This window comes from Gouania willdenowi, chromosome 16 (assembly GCF_900634775.1).
Source record: "Gouania willdenowi chromosome 16, fGouWil2.1, whole genome shotgun sequence".
NCBI lineage: Eukaryota > Metazoa > Chordata > Actinopteri > Blenniiformes > Gobiesocidae > Gouania > Gouania willdenowi.
The window spans coordinates 21,192,849-21,215,429 of NC_041059.1; the positions used below are offsets into that span (position 1 = coordinate 21,192,849).

A 22,581-nucleotide genomic window follows, 5' to 3' on the forward strand; every position below is an offset into this window, starting at 1 on the left:
CCCATTAGTCTCACGTCCCTGGCAGATAAATCAAGTCACAGTGACAAATTATAAAGATGCCGCACACCACAAGTCGATGTCAAGACCCATATTTGGTAATGCATCCTTTATATTATGAAAATCACATCCCACTGTAATAAACACCATTCAACAGTACATTGATACCATCATTAATTTGCCGCGTTTGTCTGTATCGTGAAACGCGTCTCCATCAAACTGAACCAGTGATTTTCTGTAGCACCATAATTTGCCAGCACTGAAAATATCCACTTTCCTTCAAACTCATGCCAATGTTTTGCCTAAAAAGTGGCAGTTTGTCAGCATGTATTGAAACTTAATATAAAACAATGGTATAATGAAACTAGTACATAATAATAATAACAATAATAATAATAAAAAAAACACATTTACTGTTGTTAAAGGCAGTAAAGCTAATAAATAAAACACACACCACTCACTGTACATGGGTCACATATTTGTTTGCTACCTGTAATTCCTGAAGCTGAAGTGAAGTCAAATAAGGATGTAGCACCATTGAACGTAGTAGATCTTTAACACACCTTTCCCACCCCCCGTCCCATCGCCCAGCCTGTCCACCACACACAGCATTCTGGTATTGTCCAGGTATTAAGGAACTCCACTTGAATTAGCCTGGATTTTATCAAGGTCTTTGCCTTATTGACCCAACGCTTCATTGCCCTTATTTAAACCCAGGCTTTTGTATTGTTTAGAAACTTAAGTGCATAGTGGGGTGTTGCGCTTGTTATTTTGTGTTGATGTTTGAAACCATGTCAACTGCTTTTTCATGTTCGTTCACTCCTGTGGCCTTGTAGCTTGTAGGTACTGGTTCCAGATCTGTTCACTGACAGTATGAAAACAAAGCTGGGATTTTTCAGGTTTTCAGTTTCTTATAGAAATGTCAGTCTTTTGCACTTTAATCAAGATCTGCTTGTTGCTAGTTTGTCATCATACGTATTTTTTTTTTTTTTCTCCTTCCTGATCAAATTTGTCTGTAGTGCTTTCAGGAACATGTTCTTTAATCCAGATGTCCGGCATCACAGGGAGAAGACAGGTTTAGGAAACCCTCTTGTACTTCCCTTCGAGTCCATCTTGTTTTTGGGGTCTACGACTTTCTTTAAAACAAGAACACGTCTTTTTCCAAGCACGAACATCAACACCGGTCATTTGACCATCTGGCTTTGTCCCAGACTGAGTTCCTTTGTGATATTATAGGTTGGAATTTGAACAGGACTGGCAACATTGCTTCCCATAGAATTTGTGGTTGCAGACTCCATGCTGAGGCACCAGATAACACCAGCTGAAGTAATCTTTACATGCAAAGTCTGTAAAAAAGTAGACAAATACCAACAAAAAAAAAAGTTAGATATGACTCTTTTAATGTGTAGGAAGTGAAATGGTCTACCTTTTTTCTCCGGCTGTGGACAAAAGTTGGTGTTGCAGGCCTGGGACATCGGAGGTTTGAGTTGAAGGACACAGTTTGAAGACGGCATCCCTTGAACCAGACACTGGGCTGTCCTAACCTGCACCCCTCCTCCACATGTCACTGTGCACTGAGAAAGAAATACCTTTATTGGTGACATTTCTCTCCCATTATGTCCAACATAATTAGCTCTAAGAATGGCGATTTCTCTTATTTTGGGGGATCGGCCGATCCTTGTATATGAATCCGTTCTGTTCCGCCAATCTTTTCTACCTTTGCAAAGGTCTTAAATTCGGCCACTGTCCCATTCTGCTGTAAGATGACTGACAGGCCCGCCCAGCAGGTCATGTGAGCACGGTTAGCCGAGCACCTAGGTTACGCAAATTGTCACAGGGGGGTACACATTCTGCCCCATACTGCATGCACAGGCTATAATATCACCAAGTTTATCATCAGCTAATATCTTTACCAGGAGCAAAATTTATCTATGGTTATTGTTTTCCGAGGTTTAATAGGGCTTTATTTACCAGAAAGTAGTTCCTACTAAGTTTATAAATATTATTTTATTATTGTGCATAGTTCCTGTTATGAATATATACATAATAATAATAATAATAATAATAACAAAAATAATAATAATAATAATAATAATAATAATAATAATAATAATAATAATAATAATAATAATAATAATAATAATAATAATAATAAAAACTGGTTTACAAGTGTTTCGAGCAGTGAGATCTAAGTTGTTTGCATCCCCTCAACCTCACCTTTCCCATTAAAGTTGCGTTTCGTGATGATAAATATTTTGCATTACTGTTATGTGATAAATAAAAAAAATAAATTGTTTCAATGCCAGTGGTCTAACAATTTAAATAAATCAAAAAGTTATCATTCTAAATTAGTAGTTTTCTTGTGTGCTTACAGATTATTATTATTTTATTATATATTAATCCTCAAAGGACACATTTCACTGTAGGGCCGTGTGTGCAGGAGCAGGGGTACATGGCTTCAGGTTAAAGGTATGAGGGGGTACGTGACTGCGAAAAGTTTGGAAACCACTGGCTTAGCATGTAGGGCAGTTAGGCAGTAGGACACAGAAAAATACAGTAAAGGATGACAATTTGTAATTCGCGCAATGCGGAATTAAGTCATAGTGGGGCTGCAAACAAAATGTTACATTCACCACCAGTGTCGGCATCATGAGGGGGGCATTCGCAGGCCGTGCCCCCCCAGCTGACCTACTGTGCCCCCACCACACACTCTTCCCACTGCAGGGGGAGATTTTTATTAATCAAAGATATCTGATTGGCTATCGCAACTGACTGTGTCCACTGACAGCGGACGGGAGTCTGCTCTTTAGATATATTATACTGAGGTGTAATTGTTTTACATTTGTGCTATTGAACGTACCCTAGAGCTGTTGTTCGGATCAGCCAATAGAATGAGTATATGTCTATGGCCTGCTCTGTTTATTCACGTGACGTCAATCACATTGCTGCATCGTGACAAAGCGAGAGCGCAAAATTCAGATGGAGGGCAGGAAGTGAAGTTTGAGAATCTGCCGTCTGAAATAATCAAAACACCGATGTTTTGTAGAGTTTACGGCTGCTCCGCTCGTTCTAAGCGAGAAAAGGAAGAGATTTTATAGAGTACCGTAGATTGTCGTTCACAAAGGTGAGAAATCTAAAAAGCTCACAGAACAACGGCGTAAAAAGTGGATTTTAAGCCTACGTCTGCGGTCGGGAGGAGCAGAGTCTGCTGATGTTCGTTTCTGTAGTGACCACTTCATCAGAGGTACTCGGAGCGGAGTGTTTTTGTGCCCCCCGCAGTTTTCTTAATGCCCTCCCATTTAATACTGCCTGGCGCCGACTCTGTTCATCACTCAAGAAACCACCACTCAGTATACTGCATTTGAAGCTAGCAATCAAGCTAATTCTAAAGCTTCTCATCAGCATCGAACAGAGCAATGCTACTACGAGTAAAATGAAGGAGTTCATGGCTTTGACTGCAATAATGTAGAATGTTTGACTTTTAGGAACTTTTATCCCCTAAGCTATTTTTAGACCAATATTTTTACTTTTAAATATCCACAAAGCTGCTGCATTTGGACATTTTTATTTTTATTTTTGCACGACACAAAACCTTAAAACTCAGCACACTTTATTGGTGCTCTAAGATATTTTGTCAGTTTGTCCTGTAGATTATTATTTCATCATCTAGCTCAAACCTTGTGATTTTCTCTTTTTTTTTTTTGTAAAACCAAAATACTGTTGTGTACTTTATTTTTAGCAAAGAGCTCCAAACAGCTCTGCAGTACAACCTGTTGGACACATTTTATTTGTTTTTTAAATGTGAAGAATGAAAGACTAAAGGAAGTGATATAATTTAGTATTTTTTATTATGTACTAAAATTTTAATTTATATTTGAAATAACTACCTCATGGACAGTTGAAACAACAAGTTTGTATTGTTTCATAGATATTGTTCAAAGTTTTACGATAAAATAAGATGGAAACATTAGAGGTGTATGCTCTGTTATTAAAAAAAATAAATCAGTATTTGGCCAAAATCGGAATTGGCAGATCAGGCTTTCAAAAAATTGGTGATCGGCCAGAAAATTGCATTCGGTGCATCAATAATTAGTTCCTTCTTTTTTATTATCCAGGTCAAACGCCAAGTTTACTCTTTTACCTGAGTCCAGGGTGAGGTTTTCCATTCTGGCCGAGATGGAGTGTGGGAGAAGTGGTGGGATGGATAGGTGTGATGGTGTATCCTCCACCGTTGGCCTGGTGGAGTTGTGTGGATGGGACACTCCACCAGGATGCAAGTCCTCTGGAGCTCCACGGAGGGTCTGGGTATATGATGACACTTCTTGGCTGCAAGCTCTCTGTATTTTCCCGCTGTGTCCTTTTCAAGGAAAAAAGTTATTTGGATAAGGTGCAAGTTGCATATGTATTTAATCATAGTCATAAACAAAAAATAACATGCAGGTGTTGTTGAAATAATGATATATACCTTCTCTGCACACTTGATAAAGCGTGCCTGATGGCCACGACCACATGTTACTGAGCACTGAACATGGGAAAGAGATATTACACACACAGCAGCAGCACCATAGTTCTTGCTTTTTAAAAATTGAGCTTGCATTTTTCTTATTGTGCTTTAAATATATCTTTGAATCACCTCTTGCCATGTGGAGACAAACCACTGGACTTTACGCTGTTTCTGGCAGCGTTTGATGAAGCAGGATTCTTGACTGGCAGGTTTCAGCAGGCCTGCACAGGCGCTGTCTGGAAGTGTGTGTGTCTGGGCACCGGGGTTGGAGTTTGTGCATAAGACACTCCTCTTTTTAACACCATGGCCACACTTGCGTGAACACTGTAAGACATATGGTCGAAATAAAAAAAAAGAGAACGAAACCTACAATACCCGACTTATCGTTCAAATTTAAGAATTATTATCTAAATATCTGAATTTATTTTTTATTCCTTCAGTGACAATATATAACAGCTTAAATAATGCACAATGAAGTTTAACAATGTCCTAAAGGGTGTAATATTGCACTATATTAATTAAATACAGGACTGACAACTATGCATTTCCACACAGACTCAATGAGGAATTGAATCTAAATTCCACACTTTAAGTAATATAACACAAGTCAAATTCTTCTAATATGCATAGTAATCGAAGAAAGAACCAAATTGTACATGTCTCAGATGTACCATTTAACTTACCTGTGACCACAGCCCCGTGCTCCATACTGATGGACAGCTGTATGTGTTACATGGCTGCCCTCTGACTGGTGCAGGCTGCGGGCACTGTGAGTCAGCCAGGCCGTCTACATTGGTCTGGCTGGTTCTCTGAACACACTGGACCTGCCGTGTCTGCTCCCCTCCTCCGCAGCTCCGGCTGCAAACCCCCCACTCCCCGACAGACCAGCTGGGACAACAAACAGAACGGGAGTTAAGACACACTTCTCCTCAATCAACCTAATCTGACAAGCCTGTGGGAATACGTAAATGAAAACGTGATAATGGAACAATAACGGAAACAAAGAAGACCCTGTAACCTAAATTGGAGGGTCTTCTGTTCTCACACAAACCAGTTCAGATGCCGCATGAAAGGATAATGCTAAGCTACAAGGGTAACAACAAAAGAACAGAACAATTGATTTTGCAGATTTGTATACAATATAAGCAGAATAAACTGTGAACGTTATATCAAATCCTAGTGTTAACTATTAGCACAAAAAGTTGATTGAAATTTAGAAATGACAACATATAAAAAGTCAATTTTTGTTGAAAGGCAAAAAATAAGTTACAGTGTGAACTTATCTAGCTTGATGCTTAGTTTTCTTTTCTAATATAAGCTTACGATTAACTAGCTTGTCAGCAATTGTTGAAGATAATATATTTAGCAATAATGATAAGCTCAAGCACACCATAATGATAAAACTTTGTCAATGGAATATATTCTAACTTTGTTTAGGTTTTAGCTATGCTGATATTTATGGATCCTAGGCTTTATTTTATGTAAAACTGTAGTCCGATGGACAACCATCATTTATGGGGAACCTATTGAAATGAACTACCACTTTCAACCAAAATCTAAACAAACAAACAAACAAACAAACAAACAAACAAACAAACAAACAAACAAACAAACAAAAACAAAACAACAAAAGATTCTTCATTAAACTGACAAAATCCAAACCCTCATTAAAAAAAGTAAAAATTGCAGTTTTTATTGTTATATCTTTTTTTTAAATGCCTAACCCTAAACATAACCCCAAGTTCAACAAAACATTTTAAAATATCGTACATATCATTGTTTTTAATTTACTATATATATGAGATTCAAATTTGGTCTGTCTTTCTAAATATAGTTGGCATTTTGTCTGTTGGGATTTTGTCCAGTCACCATAAATGTAACTAAACAAAAATGTTTTAATCTAAACAAACAGCCCTTTAATCTAAATACAGATAAACCTGAAGGGAGGTTGAGTTTTGGTTTCTGTTTTACAACGAAGCGGAGAGGATTTTTTTCTCCCACACCTTCAAAAAATTGTACGCACAGCACGTACATGATTCTGAGAGGCGGCGCCACTGGAACAGTGGATTGTGATACCTTCACCCCTGCCCTGTGGAGGTTGGCAGTCACCAACTGCTGCTCTTGGCCGACCTGTTCTATGTCTGTTGCTCAGTACACCAGTAGTTTCTTTCTTTTTTAGGACATTCCAAATTGTTGCATTGGCTACTGTATGCCCAATGTTTGTGCAATAGCTCTCATCAATTTTTCCTCTTTTTTCAGCTTTGAAATGGTTTGCTTTTCTCCCATAGACAGCTCTATGGTCTTCATGTTTGCTTAACAGTAAATGAAGTTTTCACAGGTGAAACCCAAAGCCAAAAACAAGAACTATTTAATGTTTAAGCAATCAATATAAAAGGCAACACCTGAGCACATCAGTCACATGTTCCAATAATTTGCTCACTTGAAAAGTGGGTGGGTTCAAACATATCTAGATGTAAACACCATTAAATAAAAGCTGGAATACTGAACTTTCGTCTCATATTCATGTTTTGATCTGAAACCCAAATGTCTTCAGTATACAACAAAAACAAAGGAATTTACCTTGCCATCCCATACTTTTAGAGTGGACTGTATATATGAGATTCAGATTTGGTCTGTCTTTCTAAATATAGTTGGCTTTTTGTCTGTTGGGATTCTGTCCTGTCACCATAAATGTAACTAATAAAAATGTTTCAATGTAATCAAACAGCACTTTAATGTAAATCCACATAAACCTGAACGTAGATAACAAATGACAACAGCACTTACAATTATTTAGTGGCAATTGCAACAGCCTGTCCCAGTAGTGTGTTTTAGGTTGCCTAATCCTCTCCGTCTTCTATAAAGCTTTATTGTATCTCTTCCAAGTGGCCCCAAAGTGAAAGGTGAAGCCAGCTCAATCTCTCAACACGCGTTCTTCTATCCTCTCTCAAACTTCACCCCAATGTAACACCCAGCCTCATAAGATCTACACCAAACACAGAAAACCTTGCTGTCAGCACATTGCGTTGTATATATTAACAGTGTAAACTTTGTGTGCAGCAAATTTGTGCTTCAAGTGTATGGAATGTTAGATTGAAGAATAATAAGAGTGAATCCCAGAATATCTATTATTAAAGATAAACAAATATAAAGGGAGAACATACATACTGTATGTACATCTATATATTCTCCAGTTTGTCCAAAAATCATCAAAGTGCGTTTTAAGGCAGAGCAGAGGGAAAGTATTTGTACTTGCAATGGTTATGACACATTGACTTTTATAAGGTTAGAGCATTTAACTGTATTGCCACTTCTCCAACATCACTTGATGTGGCAATGGTGAAGTGTAGTGATTATATAATAAATGTTAATAATAAGCAGTAGACCCTGCATATCTGCAATGACCTCAATAGTCTGGCATGATTAGTCACTGGTATAAAATACTGGTTCATGTCATGAAGTGCAACAGCAACTTTTGATCCCTACCTTGGCTGCCATTTTTATGTGTTTTTGAAGGATGAGTAAGCATCACACTCTGCTAAGGATAGAGAACCTCAAATAGACTGTAAAGGAGAGCCTTTGTGGTCTAAAAGACACCGTAGGGACAAACAGCATTTGCATATGATACTCTATCAGTGTTTATTGCTGTGGCACATTGGTGTTGGTTTGAACTTTCTTTCTTTCTTTCTTTCTTTCTTTCTTTCTTTCTTTCTTTCTTTCTTTCTTTCACTTAAAACCACACTATCCAAGACCAAGACTTGCCCAAGACTTTTGGGAGTCGAGGCCGAGTGAAGATCAAGACCGAGATAAGCCAAGACCATAAAAATCAAATTTTAAAACCATAACAAGGTGGAATAGTTCAAGAGCATTCTCTCTTTGATTTTAGTTTTCTTTAAAATATATTTGACAGACAAAAAAGGTGTCTGCAACATGCAAGACCTCAAATCTGGACAAATTTGTTCAACTAAATTTTTGTATTTAAAAGCCACTGATAAGTCCAGAATTATTCTACAATTATAGTTTGATCCAAGGTGACGCACAACATGAGCAGTGAGGGTAAAGGGAGGTGTTCAACATCCCACAGCGATGGCTGAGGTTGGATTCGAGCCAGTGACCCACCGATTACAAGCCTGCCTCCTGAACTGTTACACCACTTCCCTTTTTCAATAAATGAAAAGCAATTTATTATTTGTAATGGGAAAAAAGGCTAAAGTAAGAGTTCACAAGTACTGTATTTCTGACCCGGCCAGTCCGGGACAAGACCAAGTAAAAATACTCTTTAGTCTCAGACAAGAGCAAGACTTTCAATATGTGGTTTCGAGACCAAGACGGGCCTTGAGCAGTACAACACTACATGCAGAGATGGATATGACATTTTAGACCAGAATTTGTTTAAAACAGCCAATATTGGAGTGACTTGAGCTTTGGGGTGAATTTTCTGATTTTAGGGTTTGTCTCATCTTGTCATCTATACCTGCTCATCCTATCGCAGGGTTTGACAGAGACAAGTTGGGGCCACCAGTGGGACTTGAACCCACAAAGCCTGCACAGACAGGCAGCAAAGCTCATCAGTAGGCCACAGAATGATGCTTTAGGCTTCTTTTGAAACTAATTCAATCTGACTTTCTATACCAACAGTTTTTTTTTTTTGGAAAGACCCAAACACAGTGTTTGTTGGTTATTATTACTTTCTGTAACCATAACATTGTGTCCAAATAGTCTTTCCAAAAAAGAAAAAAAAGGCATAAATAAAAAATGAGCAGCACACATGTCACTGTGCCATAGAACTGCTGTCTCGTACTGCATTTAAACAGTATGACACTGCATCGATACAATGAAGGTGAAGGTGGGGCGTTGAAAGGGTTGAAAAGGTCATGTAGAAAAAAAAAGAAAGGGGTCTACATACATCAAAGTGTAGAGGCCGTTGAACTTATGTTTATAGCCAAGCCTGAAGCCACCAAGGAACAGTGCAATGGGGGGGTCCGATGACTGGTGGAGGATAAGGAGGTCACAGAGGTTTCATGACTGACCTTAAAAGGCTTTACCTTTGCCCCTGTACATAGCAGTGCATTAGTCAAAAGCTTCAACACATCAATAAGTCCTGGATCTATGCCTGAATCTGTCTGGTTTTCTGTGCTGTTCTGACTGAAACAAATTCCATTTACCATTAGCAGTGTAATTTCATTTTCCACTGCAATCATTGCACAGAAACACAATACACTACATGTAACAGGGAAACATATGTCAACTTTTTTTTACCGGGGTTTCTGAAGGATACATTTTGACAGTTTCGAACATACATTTGTTATTTCAGTACAGTTTAAGGATAAGGCAAATTCATCATACAGTATTGGACATAATATCACCTAATTTTGTTTTGATAGCCTAAAGCAATGAATCAAAAAAGTTTTGCTAAATGAATGTAGTTTAATGAATAGGTCTATTTAATACTTATTTATTAAAATGATAGTTCCCAAACTGGGACGAGAGATGTCATGACTTTATTGTTACTGTTCTAAAATATATTATTGCATTTTTTACATTATTTTTGTGAGTTATGAGGAAGAAAAGGCCCAATTGTTTACCTTTTTAGATAAAGGTTACATCATTTAACCATTTGTTGCAATGGAGGGCCCTGAAAATGTGTTTTTCAAAAGGGAGCACAACAAAATAGGTTTAAGAATAAATAAGATCATGTTATAATTTGTGAACAATTACAGTATATATTTAAAAAAAAAAACCTTCTGCATATGCCATGTATTTTTTCTGTTATTCCAATACTTATCAATACATTAAATATTAATTAAAAAAATTAAGCAACTTGGTTGCTTCAATAGGTTATTAGTCATTCAACGCCAAGAGTGGTGCGGTCTTTAGAAAGAAAAGATATTGCCAACAGTAATTATAGCAATACACTCCTGGGAAAAAATGTGCTGTACTTAGAGTACAGTGGTAGCTTTCCTAACATAACATTTGGTTCATTCTTTCATCCAAACTGCTTCTCATCCCAATGAGTTTGGTCATTTTTGCCCTGCTGGGACTCACATGTGTAGTTGACAGTGGCAAATTGTCTTTCATATGTCAGTGGAAACAAATTGGAAATGACTCTGTAATATGGGAAACATTACTACAAATGACGCCATAACTACAAACATGCCAGCGTTACTTTCTAAAACTGTCTGAATAATACAGTTCTGGTTCCCTTTCTGAGAATAAGAAAAATATATTTCATGAACACCATCATTATTTTAACTCACGGGTGAGCAATGTGTTCATCACACAGTATTTTCCAAGGGTACAGTACCTGTTCCAAAAAGCAAAAGAATTGCAGAAGAAAGGAAAAAAAAAAATGTTTAGAAGAGCTGCTTACAATAAAAAGCAAGAAAGCTAACATGAAATACCAGAGCTAGCTACTGGAGCAACGATTGAATTACTTTAAAGATTATTGCAAATATGAGCCATTGTAATGCTTGTCCTGTTGCTGAATAGTTTTTTTTAGTCTACATACTGTATCTAAACACGTCATAGCTCTCTCCTCTTTGAATATGCTTGTCCAAGGTTTACACGTGATTTATTCTGTCATTGCACCTTCTCTACAGGGCGTGTCTTGAACATGCATCGAGTTTTGTTGAGCAGCCAATAGTAACGCCCCAAAACAGCTCATGGAACACTTGGTTTGTAAAAACATCTTTGATTGGCTGAACAATTCGGTCACGGTACTTGCTTTTTTGTGTCTGTATTTCTTTTTAATTATAGTCGCCCATCTTCAGTCATTTCTGTCATAAGTTTATTTGCAATACTGAAAGAAATCAGATCTGTTTCATTCCAAACAAAAGGGTTTTTGGCTCTGTCAAAGTCACATTTGAAAGATAAAACAGACACTTTGTGGACACACACACGCCGTACTGACAGAGATGAGGTCAGTGTCTTAACTAAACTCATTGCTGCTCATAAATCATGGCTCAACTTGTCAGCAGTGTCCGCTTCATTTGCAAGGCTTTGACTGACAAACCCGGAGCATTACTAATAGAATATACAGGCAGGATTTGAAAATGCACAGAGGAACTGACACCTCATCAGCTGCTGTCAAAAGGCTTGAATAATTCACTATATTCCTTGAAAGATTGGTAACTTAATATCCCTTTGACTGACCTTTATAACAACAGAAGAAGGACTGGTGATTATACTGACAAGGCTTTGACACATTTCATCTTCTGGGTGACTCAATGCAAAGTCAGAATTTATCTTTGAAATGGTAGTAGTGTAAAAAGTAAGGGTGCAACTACATAGATTTACACAGTTTTTGCCACTTTATATTTTTTGGCCAAAATACAAAGGTTACTACATAATTTTTAGAGCATAAACAACCCTTTATCTCTCTATTATATAAAATGTACTGCACAAATCACTGCAGATGTTTCCTTTCTGATGTTTTATACATGTTCTGAATGTCAACAGGGAAACCATCACCATTAATGTCCAAAGCATTGACTGAATGCATCTTTGGTCATCTGCCTTGGCTTGAAAAGACATAGATGTAGAATCAGAATCAGAATCGGAAAACAACTTTAAAGAAAGAAAATTGAGAGAAAAAAAAAAATAATAATGTGATGCCGGTGAATCCAGCCTTAATGTGTTCTATGTTGCCATGTCTGGGTTGCCACGTTGGGTGTTTCCGTGTGTGTTTGCCGCCCTGAATTAATGTATGTGATTGTGACGTTTCCTTCTGTTGTGTCCTCACTCTCGCGTTAGTTCGTGGTTGGCGGGAGTAGAACGAGGATATATAAGTGTGGGCGGGAGGAAAAGGAGTGTGTTAGTTCACGTGCTGACAGTGTGGATGGTGTTTAAGAGCACTGTGTGCGATTGTCCTGCTTCCCTTGTTCGGCAATAAAAGGCGAATTCTGACAAGACTTCAGTAACCCATTATTTCACCGGCTCATCCACACTACATTGGTGTCAGAAGTGGGATGATGGAACGTGACGGAAGTCCAACAGAACTGCGGGAAGATGCCCGCCGCCGCCGAGAGAGAGCAGCCTGGGTCGCGGAGAAGTGGAGAACCCCATGTCTCCCCGACGGCTCCAGCGACAAGCGGCCACACCAACCCTGAGTCACTAAGGCCCACTGCGGTTCGAGACCAGAAACCTGCAGAACGACAGAGCGCTACAGCCCCGAACCGCAACAGCCCGCCGCCACTACAGTCACACCCAAGGCTGCGGTCAAGTTGCCGAAATATGACGGCACGAACCAGCTGGAGTTATACCTCAAACAGGTTCGAATCGCTGCAGCACAACAACGGATGGAGCGAAGGAGACACCGCCACACATCTGGCCCTCGCACTGGAAGGCCGGGCGCAGCAGGTGCTCTGGACTTGGCCCAGCAGAGGAGCGGGACTTGCTTGCACTGTCTACGGCGTTAGAACGGCGGTTCGGACAGCGCTCATCAGAGACAGTAGAAAGAGAAAAGTTAAACAACGCCGCCGCCGGGAAGGAGAAAGCCTGGGCGCCTTTGCGGCGGACATTCAGCTGCAACGTTCGCAGGGGTTACCCTTGTTTCCCCCACATGGCGCAGGAAGAGTTAGCTCTCCATGCGTTCCTGCAAAGGACTCGCCCCCGAACTGCGCCGCCAACATGTTCGCCTGGCGACGCCTCAGACACTGGAGGAGGCGCTCCGGGAGGCAGAGCGTGTTGAAGACGTCATCTCCACAGCACGGGCGGCACCAAGCATTCAACCCTGCGTCAGGATGGCTGACTATGACATTGAGGAGGTACGCCAAGCCCAGTCACCCACCCCGCAATTTTCAGCAGCGACGTTCATCGACCAGGACAGCGCCCACGCCGCTCATCTGGACCGCTGCTATCGGTGTGATGAGCCTGGGCACGTCGCACGCGGCTGCCCCGCCCCCGCACCGAGAGTCAGAACAGCCCCGCTGGAGGGAAACGACAGCGGGATGGCCGATGAGGGGGTCGCCATCCCAGCCCACTATACCCCTCCAAGGCCGTTGCACGCTGGTGGGACGTTTTGGTCATACCAAGGGACTGTATTGACCTGCCAGCTTGATGATCAGAGCTGTCAGGCGCTCATAGACACGGGGTCTACCATCTCCCTGGTGCGACCGGGCAGTTTTAATGGGCACCAGCGGGACCACTGACGAATGCATGGACCCCCACCCAGACCCAGCTGATGACAGTGACGGGAGAAAAGACGGGGCTCACGGCGAGGGAAGCTGCTTCGGGTCCGGGTTGGTGGTCAGGAGGTGGTGCACGAGTTTTGGCTGGCTGACATTAAGGAACCGTGCATCATCGGCCTGGACTTACGTCACACTGGGGAGCCTGCATCAACGCCACCAAAGCAAGCGTCCACACTGGGGGGCGTGACCATCGGGCTGCAACGTGGAAGGAAGGCGGGCATAACCAAGAGAATTAACGCAGTCAGCAGTTCCACGCAAAACACCTGTAAAGCACCAGTGAGGATCCCCTCCACCAGCAACTCCCCCTCCGCGGAATCAACGAGAGCGGTGCAGGAGCTTTTACAACGCAGCTGCAGTAGATTAAATCCCCGACAAAGCAAGATTTGGAGGGCCTCCTAAAAGACTTTGTGGACATTTTCGCTGCCAAGGATGAGGACTGTACACAGACGGGGTTGGTCCAGCCACCACATTGACACAGGTTCAGCCCCGCCTGTTCGCTTACGTCATCACAGATTGGCGTTCGCCAAGCGACAGGCAGCGGCGGACATGATCCGTCAGATGGCAGATGATGGAGTTGATTGAGCCGTCTGACAGCCCGTGGGCAGCACCAGCCGTGCTGGTTAAAAAGAAAAATGGGAACTGGCGATTTTTGTGTGGATTATCGACGTCTAAATAGTGTCACTAAGAAAGACTCTTATCCCCTCCCCCGGATCGATGACGCACTGGATTGGATTGCTGGTTCCAGTTGGTTCAGCTCCCTTGACCTGCGGAGTTGGTTACTGGCAGGTGGAGATTTGGCCCCTGACGCTAAACCGAAAAACGGCTTTCACCATCGGTCAGGGACTGTGGCAGTTTCGGGTGATTGCCTTTCGGGCTCTGCAACGCACCAGCAACGTTCGAGCGGACTGATGGAGCGGGTGCTGGCTGACGTACCCCGAGACCGGTGCGTCATTTACCTGGATGACCTGCTGGTGCACGCTGGAAGCTACGAGGGTGCTCTGGCTAACCTACGGGAGGTGTTACTGCCATTCGCCGAGCCGGACTGAAGTTGAATCCAGCCAAGTGCAGCCTTTGGCTAAAGAGAACTGAGTTCCTGGTCATGTGGTGAGCGCTGACGGGGTAGCCACTGACCCCGCTAAGGCCGCCACTGTCAGAGACATGGCCTGTTCCCACAAATGTCACGAGGTGCGGAGCTTCCTGGGACTGGCGTCCTATTATCGGCGTTTCATTCAAGGTTTTGCCACCATAGCCAGCCCTCTTCACCGCCTGACAAATAAAGGTCAGGCCTACCGGTGGGATGACGCGTGTGCTGCCGCATTTAACCAACTCAGAGCAGCTCTAACGGAGGCTCCGGTCCTGGCTTTTCCAGATCCCCGCCGACCTTTCATCCTCGACACGGACGCCAGCAACACGGGGGTGGAGCGGTCCTGGCACAGCAAGGAGATGAGGGAGAACGCGCAGTTGCTTACTTCAGCCGTGCTCTGAACCGAGCTGAAAGGAATTATTGTGTAACACGACGGGAGCTGTTGGCGGTGGTCTCAGCGGTGCAACACTTCCGATCATACCTGCAGGGCAGCCGTTTCACTCTCCGGACTGATCACGCCTCCCTCACCTGGCTATTGAGCTTTAAACAGCCGGAGGGGCAGGTAGCACGGTGGCTCGAGACTCTGCAAGGTTATGATTTTGACATTCAGCATCGGGCCGGCCGTAACCACGGTAACGCTGATGCACTTTCCCGGCGGCCCTGTTGACAGTAGAGTGCCGCTACTGTGACCGCCAGGAGGAAGAGGGACCAGTACCGACAGTGGCTGCTGCCGAGGCTACTGAGGAGTTTGCTACGCTGTCCCCGGCAGAGCTGAGACAGCAGCAGGAGAATGACACTACGCTGGCTGCGGTGAGGAGCTGGCTGGAGGCTGGACAGCGACCGGAGTGGGCTGCCATGTCTGCACAAAATCCGGAGCTGAAGTCCTACTATTCCCAATGGAACAGCATTGAACGTCACGATGAGATGCTGTATCGGCGGTGGCAGGCTCCCGAGCGAGGAGGCGACATCCTCCAGTTGCTGGTTCCCCGAGCGCTCCGTCCCCAAGTCCTTCGGCTGACCCACGGCTCAACGGCGGCGGGTCATTATGGGAACGCTAAAACTCTTCGTCGTCTCCGAGGACGGTTCTACTGGCCCGGCTGTCGCAGAGATGTTGAGCTGCACGTCCACTGCTGTGACAAGTGCACTGCTCGGAAGGGCCCTTCCCAGCGCTCCCGAGCACCGCTGCAGCAGTACCTGGTGGGAGCCCCGATGGAGCGAGTGGGAGTGGATATCCTCGGCCCGTTTCCCGTGACTGACGCCGGGCACCGCTATGTTCTCGTGGCCATGGATTATTTCACTAAGTGGCCGGAGGCATATGCGGTGCCGGATCAGAGTGCCATCACCACCGCAGAGAAGCTGGTTGAGGAGATGTTCACTCGTTTTGGAGTTCCGGCGGAGCTCCACAGCGATCAGGGCCGAAACTTCGAATCCCAGGTCTTTAACGAGGTCTGTCGGCGGCTCGGGGTACACAAGACCAGAACCACACCTCTTCACCCCCAAAGTGACGGGTTGGTGGAGCGGTTTAACCGCACTCTTGCAACCCAGCTCGCTATTCTGACCAGTCATCATCAGCGGGACTGGGACCGGTATTTGCCGCTGGTCCTCTGGTCGTACCGCACTGCAGTCCAGGAGTCCAGTCAGTGCACACCGGCAGCCCTTATGTTCGGGCGGGAGCTCCGGACACCGGTGGATTTAGTGTTCGGAGCCCCACCTGAACCGGAGATCGCTGGTGGAAAAGAAATGGATTATTATCGGCGGCTGAGGGATCGCCTTCACGAGATCCATGATTTCACCCGCCAGGCTCAGACCAGCGCTGGAGTGCGTCAAAAGAGGGCGTATGACACACGGTGCAGGGGACAGGTGTTTGCTGCGGGAGACAAGGTGTGGGTATACTGTCCCGCGCGGAAGAAGGGAGTTTGCCCTAAACTGAGCAGCCAGTGGCAGGGGCCCGGTGAGGTGATGGACAAACTGAATGATGTGGTGTACCGAGTGCGCATGCCGATCAGGGGACGAGTCGTGGTGTTGCATCGGGACAGACTTGCACCATACCACCCACAGGCTCCACAGACTGCCCAGGGAGAAGATGGACTGATTTCCGCTCTCGCGGGTGAGCCCCACTCCGCGGTGACACCCGAGGAGCGCGAGCGCCCTGTGCGGACCCGCAGGCGCCCTGGTTACCTAACGGATTATGTGGATTAATGGGGTCGCCGGGACGGCTGACCCTTTAGAAGGGGGCTATGTGATGCCGGTGAATCCAGCCTTAATGTGTTCTATGTTGCCATGTCTGGGTTGCCACGTTGGGTGTTTCCGTGTGTGTTTGCCGCCCTGAATTAATGTATGTGATTGTGACGTTTCCTTCTGTTGTGTCCTCACTCTCGCGTTAGTTCGTGGTTGGCGGGAGTAGAACGGGGATATATAAGTGTGGGCGGGAGGAAAAGGAGTGTGTTAGTTCACGTGCTGACAGTGTGGATGGTGTTTAAGAGCACTGTGTGCGATTGTCCTGCTTCCCTTGTTCGGCAATAAAAGGCGAATTCTGACAGACTTCATAACCCTTATTTCACGGCTCATCCACACTACAATAATAATATGCACCACGCAGAGAGACAATGATGTGAGGTAAACTGAAGAACCAAGATGCAAATTAAACTATAAAGTGTTGAATGCTTATATGATGATGAATAAAATAAAGTAAAATATACATATATATATATACAGTATAGTGCACTCTGAGTAGATGCAAAAGAGTGACCACAGTCTTTTGATTAAGACTAATAGAAAGTGACCAAACTTGTTACATATAGCCAAGTTTGCACACAACCACACCCTGAAACCACAACTTTTCAGTCTTGTTCTCACATTTTGTTTGGCTGCTATTTCTGTACATCTAACAGAGCTGTTGGGGTAGTGGATTACAATTTGAAGCCTCAGCATATTCATTTATTTATTTATTTTTTTGTTAAAAAAAAAAAAAAAAAAAAAAAAAATCAGACTATTGCATCATTTGGTGCCTTCATAATGTGTAATGGCAAATGAGCTAAAAGATCCCAAGAAGCCAGCTTTTTAGTTATTTAATAACAGATGGGGACATTTCATATCACACACCATAAGTATTTTCAATGGACCAAGAAACGCTAGACAACACAGAAAGATTGGCCTGTCACAATAATGTATCTTAGAATGTGGAGATGTGGAAAAGATGAAGAACTGGCTCACACAAAAAAAAAAAGTTCCATTGACACTGTATGTCAATAAATTACAAAACAGACGTTGATATGTGCACTTTGGACCAGTAACATATGGCAGCCAGAGAGAGGAGGGAGACTGTGGAAAAGTAAAGAGCAAAGGTAGACTAAACACAAACAAAATTTATGAAAATAATATATAAAGAATGCTGAATGGTAAAACTTACACACATGTGCTCATGTCTATATAGGATGCAAGATATCCTTCAGTTGGCTGCCTCACCAGGTTCTATAAATGGCAACTATGTACTAAATATCAAGTCCTGGCAGTCAAGTATCTTTTCACAAACACAAACCCAACAGCACGCACATAGACCTTCCAGGATCATGCAATTGAGTCATTTCAATAAATTGAATAAAGCCTTGAAATCCCCAATGTTCCCGATTTCCTTTATTCTGTAAAAAGACTACACAAGGTACGTACACACAAAGTTTAACTGAGACTCTGTCAAAACCAGAGTGGAGATGAATTGGCTTCAGAAATACTATTCCTGATTTTGAGCGGGATTAAGTTGTGACATTTTAACCAAATTTAGTTACTTTACACAAAGTAGCCTAAAAGCTAAAACTGGAGCTAAGAGGCAATCTCAGTGGGGCCTAAAGTGAAGGAAAAATGTCTACATGGTGCAATTTGCTATGATTTTTCTTGCAAGTATACTGTGAAAAGCTGGTGGAAGTGTTTTTTTCTGTTTTTCACCAAAAGGGTCATTAGATTGAGTTTTGATTGGCAGAGCCAAGCTGTTTTTTTTGAGAATGCAGAAACTTTGTTCAATAAGCATATTCAGTAGTCATTGAGATATTATGAAAATCAGCCTCATAATGGCTTTAATCCTAAATGAAATACCTCCTCGAACCAATGCAAAAAAAGAGGAATTACAAGAGAATATAGGTTCTGACCTGGCGGGGCATGGATGCGTGTTGCAGGGCGTCAGTCCAGTTACTGGTCTTGAACGTGGACTGCAGTAGGAAATATTCACCTGTACTCTGAAGTCTTTGTAGCAGGCTGATTTGGTGTTCATTTGGCCTGAAGAAATCAAAACAAAAATATTTTCACAAGAGTGAACCAAAGATAAACATAGTTATACAAAGATATGAAAAGTAGAATTTACTATTGAAAATTCATCCAGTAATAATTTCAATGAAACATCTTTGGACTAGAAGTGAAAGTAGACAGATTTACACAAAAGAGAGAAATAAAAAAGAACCATTAATCTTTGTGAAATGCTAGTCTATGCTATGTTTGAGTGAAACCTGACACCCTGTGTAGAAGACTCCTTTGCTTGTTATTTAGAATTAGGCAAAGTCAGACTACACATCAACTCTTAGTCACAGCCTTTAATAAAGCAAATGACCCCTATACCCATCATGACCTGAAATCAGGACACAAAGAGGTGGAGCTGGTTGGGACTGGACGGCTGCAGACGAGGGCGTGGAACTTTAACCTACGAGGTCAATCTATTCTACACTAGCAGCTGTGTTTCTGCTCATGGGGTGAAACAAAGCATTATCCAGTATTATTAGAAACATTCAAATGTGTGTTCCATTAAACATACAACAACTCTGACCTTAAAATACCTTCAACAATGTAACCATTTTGGTGTACAACCATGTTGTACTCCAAAATATTTCTTTTTCTTCAGGTGTCCAGAAGAAAAAGAACAGGTCCCTTCAGCTTTAAACAAGAGCCTCTAATGTTCTCCCAGTAATGATGGGAATGCTCTCCTCTCCAATTAACCAGCATCTTAAAGCTTTATTACAGGTCACACAGGCCAGACTGAGCTTTAGATGCAAGCCTATTGATGTCCAAACTATCTTCCTAATCGACAACTTGTCCATTATCAAAGTGAAATACCATTGGACCATCTTCAAATTGATGGAATAAGTACACCTCAGTGAAATTTTGAACTTTAACAAAAAAAGCCAGTAAGTTTTCAATCATACCTCCAGCACAAGTTGCTGAGCACTGGGACCGTATAACAGCCCATGTGTAATTGTGCTTTATGTGATTCTTCACCAATGTTTCATCAGTCTTCTTCAGAGTATATTCCCAATGCACACCTGGATTCCAGCCTTGCAGTAATATCTACCAGGAAGATGCACAATGGCAGATAGACATGTTAAGGACAAACTAAAAGAAAGATGCTTTTAGTTCAGTAGAGTAAAACAGTAGATAAAAGAATCCTACTTACGATCTGAATTACTTACTTCTACAATGAGTGTCTCATTAGTGGGACCGGCTGATAGTAGGTTCTCCGGCCTGTTGTATGGTCTCTTGTACTCAAAAATAGTGCCAGCAATAGAATGTCGACCAGGCCAGTCCACTGTCCAGTGACCATTAAGGTAGTAATGTTTATGGTTGTCCCTGACTGCAAGGTATGAGCTTGATGTATTCAGTTCCACCACCCGAATACTCCGAGCCCCTGCAGGGATGGTTACTACTCCATAGTACTCTGGGGAAGAGATTTTAAAATGATACTAAGGAATCTAAAGGTATTCATGTTTCTTAAATTTATATCAATGTAGACAATATAAACCCATTAAAAAAAGACTCATTTTATCAAGATTGACCTACGGTTTGTATAGTGTTGCTTTGTGTATTGTCCTTTGTTGATGATGCAGGTGGAGTTGTCACCTTTACACACCCCACAAGCATCGGGCACAGCCGAGGAGCCCAAAAGACGGTCACAGCCCACTCTCTGTGGAAGACGGACAACATAGCTTTAGGTAATGTGATAGATCACATGTCTGCAACACAGGATTACCTGAAACTATATGCCATTGGCTGCAAATAGTGAAAACTACAATTACTAGGACTTCTTGAGGTGCTTTCGGTTTCGGTAAAATATTTTCAATCGTCATGTTATTTTCTAGCAGCTTGATATCACATATTACCTCACACAGTCCATCTATACAGATATCAGACCGATCTTGCGAGCAAAGAGTCCCGTCCTTGACTTTGCTCGCCAGCGCGAAGAAGAAATCATATCCCTCGGCGAAGCAATATAACTTGCATACATCCTGATCTGGAATCAGAAAATTACCCACAAGAGCTTCAGACTATTATTTACATTTCTGACATTTCGTTTCATAGTTACTTGATGAAAGCTGCTCAAGGGTAGGATTAAAATATTGCTTATTATAAGGTATTTAAAAAATAAAAATAAAAAAACCTTGTACCATCTACTCGAGTATACGGTCTCCATGTGTAGTACCACCCTCGGAATTGTTTTGCTGTTAATTCGGCACCACTGTTGAGCTCTGTAACTAACAGAGTTAGGGGGGCAGTCTTCTGTATTACAAAGCTTGTAGGACCTTGAGGAACCCTCACAGGAATTTCCCTCCGTATGTTGGTCTGCACAGAAAGGGGGAAACATATACTCACAGGCAGTGTTGGGCGGTAACGCGTTATTTCTAATGCGTTACAACCCCAACGTTATTTTTGACAGTAACTAACACGCAATTTTTTAAAAGAAATAAACTCAGTTACCGTCACAATATAGTGCGTTTGTCTGTTACTTTACTAGCTGCAGTATACTTCCTGTTTACAGTGGTGCTACATATTTTTGCGGGATGCCGTACCTCCATAAAACAGAAGAAGAAGAAGCATTGTCGGCATGTCTTTGTTTACTATAACGTGTGCAAAACATGGCGAGTCAAAGCGAGCCTCTCAAAGGGGAAATACGTGCATTATTTTACCAACATGCTTCCAAAAGGTACATGCATCGGTGGAGCACTAAGCTAACCCTGCATTGGTGGACGTGAGGGAAGCCTCTGCACCGAAACAACAGCGGCTGGAATTTAACAGACTGTGATCTGCCAGGGACATGTCAGCAAAGCTATTGCACGGTATGTTGTTAAAAATACGCAGCCTGTCGCTACTGTGGAGTCACTGCTTTCAGCAGCTCGTTCGCCTGATATCATGTCCAATACAATGCATTGTGTAGCTCAGAAAAATGCTGTCATTTTTTTCCCCCATATTTATTTTTACAAGCATATACAACAGCAGAATGTGCACTTAGAATATGCACAGCTGACTTTATACTGTATATGTTAAGGTGCAACTACTAACTTGTGCTAAGGTTGAAAAATTGCTCAGTTTTAATTTTGGAGCAGCTGTTTTGTGCTTTATATGCACACATAATTTATGGTAGTTTTATAGTAGTTTTGGCAAAGCAGAGTTGGTTAAAATTTATTCAGAATGTTAATTCAGATTGCTTTTAGTTTTTGTACTTAAGCTGTAAGGGGACATTCTAATCTAAGGGCTAAACACAACTGTTTTATGACGCTGAAACCACTTTTTTTATCTTAGATTCTGAATAATATTCAGGTTGTTTTGTGTTATTTATTTCAGAATTCATTGTAACATTTTCAATTTCTACTGGTCTCAGGTAAATAAACTGGCATTGAAAAAAATACTTTGTGTTTCAGTCAAACTCTTGGGTTGGATACAATACAATTTCATTTAGCAGAGGCTTTTATCCGAAGCAATGTTAATACAGGAGCAGCCTACCACTGGATTCAAACCACTGACCCTCTGATTACAAGTCAGCTTCCTTAACCACTATT

At 42.3% G+C, this 22,581-nt stretch overlaps 1 protein-coding gene across 1 annotated transcript in view; it reads right to left on the bottom strand.

The window, feature by feature from the left end:
- Nucleotides 1–638: 638 nt before the first annotated feature.
- adamts16 (ADAM metallopeptidase with thrombospondin type 1 motif, 16) overlaps nt 639–22,581 on the bottom strand; it is a 61,972-nt gene continuing 40,029 nt past the window's right edge. Inside the window, 14 exon segments of the mRNA XM_028470742.1 lie at nt 639–1,343; nt 1,424–1,571; nt 4,139–4,354; nt 4,463–4,519; nt 4,631–4,825; nt 5,185–5,389; nt 18,913–19,039; nt 19,957–20,098; nt 20,221–20,465; nt 20,588–20,711; nt 20,908–21,038; nt 21,193–21,259; nt 21,261–21,344; nt 21,346–21,367. Coding sequence (XP_028326543.1) covers nt 1,228–1,343; nt 1,424–1,571; nt 4,139–4,354; nt 4,463–4,519; nt 4,631–4,825; nt 5,185–5,389; nt 18,913–19,039; nt 19,957–20,098; nt 20,221–20,465; nt 20,588–20,711; nt 20,908–21,038; nt 21,193–21,259; nt 21,261–21,344; nt 21,346–21,367 — 1,879 coding nt within the window. The 3' untranslated portion in view covers nt 639–1,227.